This window comes from Armigeres subalbatus, chromosome 2, assembly GCF_024139115.2.
Source record: "Armigeres subalbatus isolate Guangzhou_Male chromosome 2, GZ_Asu_2, whole genome shotgun sequence".
Taxonomy (NCBI): domain Eukaryota; kingdom Metazoa; phylum Arthropoda; class Insecta; order Diptera; family Culicidae; genus Armigeres; species Armigeres subalbatus.
Genome location: NC_085140.1, coordinates 333,760,836 through 333,770,227, shown reverse-complemented (window position 1 = coordinate 333,770,227; position 9,392 = coordinate 333,760,836). Strand labels below are relative to the sequence as shown.

General features: G+C 43.0%; 1 protein-coding gene across 1 annotated transcript; it reads right to left on the bottom strand.

Annotated features, from left to right (window-relative positions):
• Positions 1-799: 799 nt before the first annotated feature.
• On the bottom strand, positions 800-1,733 carry LOC134216957 (protein G12-like). The gene is made up of 3 exons (XM_062695716.1): positions 1,338-1,733; positions 1,114-1,280; positions 800-1,049 (listed from the first exon to the last, which is right to left on the bottom strand). Exons 1-3 carry the CDS (start codon positions 1,684-1,686, stop codon positions 942-944), a joined length of 624 nt encoding a protein of 207 aa, XP_062551700.1. The 5' UTR covers positions 1,687-1,733; the 3' UTR covers positions 800-941.
• Positions 1,734-9,392: the final 7,659 nt, after the last annotated feature.

Genomic DNA, 9,392 nt, shown 5'->3' with positions numbered 1-9,392 from the left:
TTCGACCGAGAAAGTGGCAAAAAATGTAAAACACCTATACCCTCTCTAGAAGAAGAATGATTTCCCAGCAAACCCCAAATGACACTTTTTTAAAATAGTCACTTTGCTCTAAGAGGATTTTAAATTATTGCTCACTCAGTGGAGGTTTGTTGCTGCTTTTCCTCCAGTTCTTTTGTTGCGCAATGTGTCTGTGCGCGAGCTGAATTCGGGGGCGAATAATTCAAAATAGCATTCGACCAAAGTGGGTTGGTTGGGTTTCACTGTACGTCCTTTTTTGCGCTCGCTTGCCTCCGGTTTGGTTTCAGACAAATAAACTTTATTCCAAAGGAAACCACACTTTGCGCTACATGCGGTCCAAAACTGGTTATGCAGCCGGAAATGTAACTGAATAAAGTGTGCTTGAGCGGCTGCGCTAGATTCAGCAACAGAATGTAATCGATTTTCCAACTAGTGGAGACCGCAGCCAACCAACTACTTGAATACTTAAAAATATAGTATACTCTACACTTAGAAATAATTTACTTGTAAATTGTAAATTGATCAGCATGGTGAAGATGATTGCCTGACCGAAATTCAATTTATGCTCGAGGGCGACGCCAGCTCACAATATACGTTTCTTCACTCGTTGTTCAATACTCAGCCCTTTATCTTTCTATAAATAAATCGAATAACAAGAATGGATTTTATTATTGAACATTTTAATTAACGCTCGATCGAGAAAAAAAAATCAAAATTTCGATCTACACATTCTTCTTTTACATAGTACTAAAATGTTTATAGGGGTCGTACACTTATTACGTAAGCAATTTTTCTGGGGTTTTCGACGTGCTCAGGTAGAAAACGTAATTGAATCAAATACTAGTTATAAGAATAAAAAGAACCATTAGATCTTAAGTTAATGCAATTTATTTATATCAAGATCATCCATATCTAATTACAATTCAGTACTTTCCCCATCCGAAAAATCCAGCGACGAGATCGAAGAAACCGTCGACATCGACTCCGTAGTTTCGCAGCTTCTGGAGGAACGACTGGACTTCCTTGGAGTTCTGTTGAACGAAAAGTGTATCAGAAGAGTATCTCACGAGTTGATTGCTTCGCCACCATACTTACATTGTACAGATCAACAAACTTATTATAATCGAGGTTGCGCAGCTTTTCGAAGAAAGCCTTGAACTCGGGACTGGTGCTCAGTTTCTCTTCAAACAGGGCTTCGAATTTATTCAAAGGCAACAATCCAACAACTTCATCGAGAAAACCGTTCAGTCCTCTGGTTCCCACTGAAATTAAATTGATCTCAAAAATTGGTTTTCAGGGCGCTTGAATAATATACTCACAGCTTTTAACGGTTGGCTTAACGTGATGCAGTCCAAGAAAATCAGCAACTGTGTTCAGCGCATCGTACACAGCTAGGCCTGCATCCTCCAAATAATTCAGCACATCCTTTACTTCCTTCAGGGCAAAGAACTGATCCCAAACGGCGGAGAACTCCGCACCCTGCAGGTAGCTGAAGAACTCCTTAAACTCCTTGTCGGTGGTGAGATACTTCAGAGCAACACCGACCAGTTTGTCTACCGGGACAAGGTCGACAAACTCTTGGAAATCATCTTTCAGAGCGCGCGTGTTTGGGATTGCCGAAGCTGCAGCAAATGCTACAAATGCACCAAGAACGAAAATGGTCTTCATGATTGATTCGATTACTACAGCTGCAGTTGAAAAGGAACTGACAATAGATTGCAATGCGAATCGCTGCATTTATAGCAGAATCGATTGCCATTCAGTTGAGTGCTAACTAAGTGGTTAAGCCATCCACTTATCAACGAATCAGTTGTAGACCACTCGAGATAAGTATGTTTCATTTAGTAGGGAAGGAAGCCTCAATGCAAATAAATGTTACCGGGCGTCAAATTGATCAGAAAATCAAATCATCGCTGTAGTTCTTGCTCGTGAAAATACGTACATTAAAATATGCAGCAAAAAAGTGAAACCGATTCCTTCTGTTTGTGGCCAGTCCAGTCTATCCAAGAGTAAAAATCATTGGTAGAAAATGTATTTAAAGCCATTTATTTATTTCCCATGGAACCAATTTCGGCCGGTAATGACTCCATTTAAAATCCTACCGTTGCAGTGACGGTGCTATTTTCTCTACAGGTCCACCTACCGAATAATGTCCCTATTTAAATGCGAAGATAGACGACATAAAAAGCATTTTGGTGGTATGCAAGCATATCGTGTAAGGACCACCTTAAGAATCAATCCTCATGGCAGCAACGGTAGCGCAGCGGTGGCTTCTGTTTTGGTTGGGGATCTATGATTCACAGAAAAATAGAAATTCTGTTCCTGTTTTTTGTGTTACGCAAGTACGGTATTCCGTCAATGAAAATAAAGTCTCGTTTTGGGCCGAATATCAATTTATATGCTAATTGGCTAGCTTGGTATAGTGAACTGCTGCGAAACATTGATAAAGTAGTCAACACATGATGTGTCACTTTTCCTAGGATGAGTTTGGAAATTTCAGAGCTGAACGACTATTTCTTTTTACTTCTAACCCGTACTTCAAGTATCCGCCGTTTATTGTCACACGCTGCATGAACCCTTAGCGACCGATTATGGAAAACTAATCTAAACACTCCACACTTGGTGCTTCAATGTAAGCTGTATGCCACTATCAATTACTAAAACAGTAGCGCAACATCTTCTTGAAAGTGCTTTGTTTACAATCAGTTATATTTAAAGCATTGACGAAATATCAAAGCATAATAAAACTCATATCACATGCCAAGAATCTTTGAATACAAATTAAAGAACGTATGTTATTGGAGACGACTGGAAATAGTTTTAATGTAGAGATTTCGGCTATCTCAGTCTTATAAAACCATTAATCGATTAGCGTTTTACTCTGCCAATTTTTTCCCTTGAAAAAGCCGAAATCTCTACACAAATTAAAGAACTATTACATAACATCTTGTGGACCGGTGAAGAATTGTTCGTCATACAAAAAGTTTTCTCTTTAATTCGCGATCTAAGGCTCATGCTGGCATCATTGGCGTAAATAAGGAGGGGCAGGGGGGCCTGGCCTTGTGCCCCTTACCACCACCACCCCCCCTATTTTAACAATAAATTCAGATTGATGAATTTTAATTTCATTTACATATTTCTTAATTTTGAATATAAATTCTACAATAAATATGTTTCGTGCGTTGAATTATATCACATCTATGACCAGACCATTTGTTCAGCAAAGCATAGAAATTGTTGTTGCAAAACGTCCAAGTCCAAGTAGGGTAACCAAATTGAGTCGCCAGGCACTTTTTCTCGATTTTTGCGCTAATTCCATCGCTAGCTTAAAAAAAAGTGATCTGCATTTGTTTTACTAGTATCCTGGTCCTAGAAACTGATATTTTAATGTTCAATAAGGTAAACGTTACAATGCGTTCCTTTTGAAATCGTGCTTCGTTAACATGTTCGTTGCAAATCTGTGCATGCATACACAATGGTTCATGCCGAAATTGAGAATTTAAAATGTAATAATCTTCTTATTGATGCATGACAATGGAAAGATAAGACTATGCATTGGATCATTCGACAAGCGGAACCTAAAATACAATCAAATTGGGAGAATCCAAAATGTCCTATACATTTGAAGAGTTTCTCAGCAAGTTGCAATTTTGGGACATTAATCAACAACTGATGCTCATTTCAAATTACTGTTTCATAAATCCATGGTATAGTACGATTTCCGTATGTTTCAAACTTGCTCTTAGATACAAGCCGTTATTCATAAGCACTTTCTCTAAGGGTCCAATATAGACATTTACGCTGAATAGAGTATAAGGCTCAAACCTTAGCTTATTATGCTGTGGTTGAGCACATTTATCGATTCAAATATTCATATATTAAATATCTATATAAATATCAAAGGCCGATTTTTTCACCTACGCTTAGGCCTGAAACCAGGTTTAAGAGCATGGGATAGCACCGCTTAAGCATTAAGAAAGCCCTAAGGAAAATAAAATGCAACATTTTACGTTCAACCAACAATTTGAATCTTAGCTAAAAGTAAGAATAAACGTCGGGTATGTGGGACGAAGTCGACGGAACGATTGGTTCGACGAAGAGTGCAGACAGATTCTAGAGAAGAAGGACGCAGCGCGGACGGTCGCAATGCAGCAAGGTACCCGGCAGAACGTAGAACGTTATAGAATAAAGCGGAGGCAGCAACCCACCTTTTTCAGGCGAAGAAACGCCGCCTGGAAGAAGCGGAGTGCGATGAGATGGAACAGCTGTGCCGTTCTCAAGAAACACGCAAGTTCTATCAGAAGCTCAACGCATCCCGCAAAGGCTTCGTGCCGCGAGCCGAAATGTGCCGGGATAAGGATGGAGCATCTTGACGGACGAACGTGTGGTGATCGAAAGATGGAAGCGGCACTACGAGGAACATTTGAATGGCGCTGAGAGTACGGGCAGTGAAAGTCAAGGCAGCGGAGGAGATGACTACCTGAGTAGCACACTTGTCACATATAAGTCACTGGGACTCATATGCGATCAAATCCAGTCACGAAGTTGCTGCAACCAAATCGATCTGAACTGTGCTACTAGGGTACGTCAGTTCAGCAGACAATGGAAGCCAACAACCTTGAGGGAAGTTAAGGATGCCATCCAACAGCTAAAGACCAATAAAGCAGCTGGTTAGGATGGTATCGGAGCTGAGCTCATCAAGATGGATCCGGAAAAGCTAGCCAATTGCCTGCACAATTTGATAGTCAAAATCTGGGAAACTGAACAGCTACCGGAGGGGTGGAAGGAAGGGGTTATATGCCCCATCTACAAGAAAGGTGATAAGCTGGAGTGTGAGAACTTTCGAGCGATCATCATCCTTAATGCCGCCTACAAAGTGATATCCCAGATCATCTTCCGTAAGGGGGGTTCCGTAGAGTAGTTGGCTGCACGTACGCCTCACAAGCGCATGGTCAAGGGTTCGATTCCCAACCCCTCGTCAGTCACCAGATCCGCAGCCCATACGGTGGCGTCCCTGCTGCCTGATGGCCTGACTGACAACTTGTTCTTCTAGGAGGCATTCCTCCAACATTACCCGGATAAAATGGCAACCGAAAAACGCAACGATCATTGGATACATGATATGAACAAACGGACACAATGGACTCACGATGAGATGGACTGGCAATGACAATAATAATGGTAATGGAAATCTAAAAATAGATTCTGTGTGGATTCTGTAGAGCAGAATACCACAGTAGATCTCGGCACAGTAGCGGTCAAGTAACACAGAGTGCCTAACAAATAAATAAAGGAATAAAAAAAAATCATCTTCCGTCGTCTTTCACCATTAGTGAATGAGTTCGTGGGAAGTTATCAAGCCGGATTCGTTGACGGCCGCTCGACAACGGACCAGATCTTTACTGTACGGCAAATCCTTCAAAATGCCGTGAATACCAGGTCCCAACGCATCATCTGTTCGTTGATTTCAAGGCGGCATACGACAGTATAGACCGCGTAGAGCTATGTATTTTTTTTTGGTCTTTATTAAGGTGTTTTTTTAATCTACAGACTAAGTTCAACACCGCAGAGCTATGGAAAATTATGAACGAGAACAGCTTCCCTGGGAAGCTCTCCAGACTGATCAAAGCAACGGTTGATGGTGTGCAAAACTGTGTGAAGATTTCGGGAGAACACTCCAGTTCGTTCGAATCGCGCCGGGGACTAAGACAAGGTGATGGACTTTCGTGCCTGTTGATCAACATTGCGCTAGAAGGTGTCATGCGGAGAGCCGGGTGTAACGATTTTCAATAGATCCAGTCAATTGATTTGTTTCGCGGATGACATGGACATTGTCGGCCGAACATTTGCAAAGGTGGCAGAACTGTACACCCACCTGAAACGTGAAGCAACAAAAGTTGGATTGGTGGTGAATGCGTCAAAGACAAAGTACATGCTTGTGGGCGAAACCGAGTGCGACAGGGCCCGCCTGGGAAGCAGTGTTATGATAGACGAGGATACCTTCGAGGTGGTCGAGGAATTCGTCTGTACGTGAAATACGAAGGCGCATCATCTGTGGAAGTCGGGCCTACTACGGGCTCCAGAAGAAACTGCGGTCAAAAAAGATTCGCCACCGCACCAAATGTGTCATGTACAAGACGCTAATAAGACCGGTTGTCCTCTACGGACATGAAACATGGACAATGCTCGAGGAGGACTTGCAAGCACTCGGAGTATTCGAGAGACGGGTGCTTAGGACCATCTTTGGCGGAGTGCAAGAAGACGGTGTGTGGCGGCGTAGAATGAACCACGAGCTCGCCCAACTCTACGGCGAACCCAGTATCCAGAATGTAGCTACAACCGGAAGGGTACTATGGGCAGGACATGTTGCAAGAATGCCGGACAGAAACCCTGCAAAGATGGTGTTCGCTCCCGATCCGGGAGGTACGAGACGGCGCGGAGCACAGCGAGCGAGGTGGGCAGACCACTGCCGTAATCTGAAAAAGTGACGTAGGTATATGCCATTTTTCAAAAATGGTGTTAACGAATAGTACTCATCGTACTCTTTAACAGAAAAATGGAAAACGTGTATGTTGAAAATTGGCGCATCCGTCACTTTTTCAGATTACGGCAGACCAGGTGCAAAACGACTTGGCGAGCGTGGGGCGTATTCGAGGATGGAGAGATGCGTATTGTGGCGTCAAATTGTTGATTCAGTGTTATCTGTTTAGATGTAGACTAAATAAATGAATGAAATGAATGAAGAATAAAAATTCAGAGGATTGAAGACTCACACCAGTCAATATTCGGCGAATCATCGAAATATACATACAGTTCCCAAGACTTAAATAAACACTGATATTATTGATATTATTTGACTATTTGCACAATATGAGTGCGAAATCTATCACGTTGCTGCTGGTCACGGGACGGCAGAGAGTTCGGGAGAACGCGAACACAATAAATATTTAGTCGCTTACCAAAGTTGCTTCACATAAATTAGCTTTTCAACTAACTAACGATTCCTTTCCCGTGGCGCTCACGGAGATGCAGAGCATTCATCGGTCTCTTATAACAATAAGTGTCAAACTAATTTACCTCTCCTAATGCTAAATTGACTGTAAGGACGTGACCGGCATCGTTATTGGTCATGAATTGGAGACTCCGAAGCAAGTACAATGAGAATAATTTTCATTTATTCCAAGAAGATTATTCAATTGGCAAGCTGTGCACATTTGCTGTTTCTCGATCAATCATGTTGAGCCACTACGATGTGTACAGTTAATCAAGCTAAGCTATTCTTTGACTATTTGCACAATATGTAAGGAACATTGCAGAGTCGTGGGCATTTCTAGATCTTCGCATGGGATTTGCAAAAAAAACAAAATCCAGGACAGGTTGAAGCATCATCAAAATTGCTTCTTTACTCATTGATTTCAGCTCATACTTACCTTAACAGCTATTTCATGCACTTAATTGAAGGTTGATGATGAAAATTTGGCATCAATTTATGCATGTCTGATATGCACAAACACATACCTTCTGGTACAACTTTTTGAATGAGGAAGGGAAAATTATGTATTATCGCATACACTTAAGTTGGTCCATTTTGCCCTATGAGTGTGTTTTGAACCTTTCTCCCCAACATTTGAGATATTTTTCTTCTCTTCTTTGGCATTATATCCCCCACTGGGACATTGCCGACTCGCATGTCGGACATTTACGGTCGTATGATCGCTCGGATAAATGACATTTATGGCAAAGTTACCTGCTTGGTTGAAAGACAGATTCGGACGTACGACTTGTTCGACTAAATTACATTTTCGACCAAATGATCCTTTCTGAAAAATGACCATTGCGGTTTATTTATTTATTTTCAGACTAAGGCCAGCGTGGCCTGTGCTTTGCATAAAAGTCTTTTCCATTCAGCTCGGTCCATGGCTGCACGTCGCCAACCACGCAGTCTGCGGAGGGTCCGCAAATCGTCTTCCACTTGATCGATCCACCTTGCTCGCTGTGCACCTCGCCTTCTTGTTCCCGTCGAATCGTTGTCGAGCCGGATTTCTGTCCAACATTCTGACTACGTGCTCGGCCAACCGCAGTCTTTCGATTTTCGCGGTCGGGCTGTGGCACGTGAACGCTTCAATTTCTCATAGAACTTTCGTGCGTTATTAGCGCGGTACAGTTCCTCCGTCTCTTCACGGTCTCGATCTCCCTTCTGGCGCTTTTTCCTCCGGAAAATCGAGTTTTGTCTGTTCCGCGCCCGTTTGTATCGTGCCTCGTTCGCCCTCGTGCGGTGTTGCAGCAATTTCGCCCATGCTGCATTCCCCAGACAACACAAGATCGTATATAATGTCACATAAGATGCTAAAGTGGAGGTCATATAGGTACATCCCCATACAACATGTACGTATATCGCCTCCACTTTAGCATCTTATGTCGCATCATATACGATTTTGTGTTGACTGGGTCTTCTCCTCAACTAACTGCTCACATTCGCCATCATACCAGTCGTTTCTCTGATCTGGATCCACCTTGCCTAGTGCAGCGGTTGCGGTGCTTCCAATGTCGGATCGAATATCTCTCCAGCCATCTTCAAGAGATGTTGTGCCTAGCTGCTCTTCCGTTGGGAGTGCCACTTCCAGCTGCTGCGCGTAGTCTTGGGCTAGTCTACCGTCTTGTAGCCGCCCAATGTTTAGCCGCGGCGGACGACTCCGACGCGTGTTGTACACCGTCGAGAGTTTTGAGCGCAGTCATATTGCAACGAGGTAGTGGTCGGATTCAATATTCGCACTGCGGTAAGTGCGGACGTTCGTGATGTCGGAGAAGAATTTACCGTCGATTACAACGTGGTCGATTTGATTTTCCGTTACTTGATTAGGTGATTTCCATGTGGCCTTGTGGATATTCTTGCGGGGGAAGAAAGTGCTTCGGACTACCATTCCGCGGGAGGCTGCAAAGTTTATGCATCGTTGCCCGTTGTCGTTCGATACGGTATGCAGACTATTCGGCCCGATGACCGTTCTATACATTTCCTCCCTTCCTACCTGTGCGTTCATGTCACCGATGACGATTTTGACGTCGCGCAGTGGGCATCCATCGTATATCTGCTGCAACTGTGCGTAGAACGCTTCTTCCTCGTCGTCGGGTCTCCCTTCGTGTGGGCAGTGCACGTTGATGATGCTGCCTTTCTTTAATCAAATGATGCCGTATCAATAAGAAAACACAATCATCCTGTTGACCAATTGGTTTATTCATTTTCCAATTGTGAAAAAACTGCGAATCAAACTGCAAGGCCGGGTACGTACAGCTAGTTGATAATAAAATGTTGCCTTTGCTTTGCTTTTTTCATGGGATAACATAAATTTATCGAGTTCGTTTTCGTTATGCACTTT

Bases quoted from the DNA above. Each gene is read 5' to 3' on its own strand.
- LOC134216957 (XM_062695716.1), bottom strand. From the start codon at position 1,686: ATGAAGACCATTTTCGTTCTTGGTGCATTTGTAGCATTTGCTGCAGCT. The intron at 1,281-1,337 runs GTGAGTATATTA...ATTTAATTTCAG, and splicing joins TAAGCCAACCGTTAAAAGCT to TGGGAACCAGAGGACTGAAC. The intron at 1,050-1,113 runs GTAAGTATGGTG...TTCGTTCAACAG, and splicing joins AGTTTGTTGATCTGTACAAT to AACTCCAAGGAAGTCCAGTC.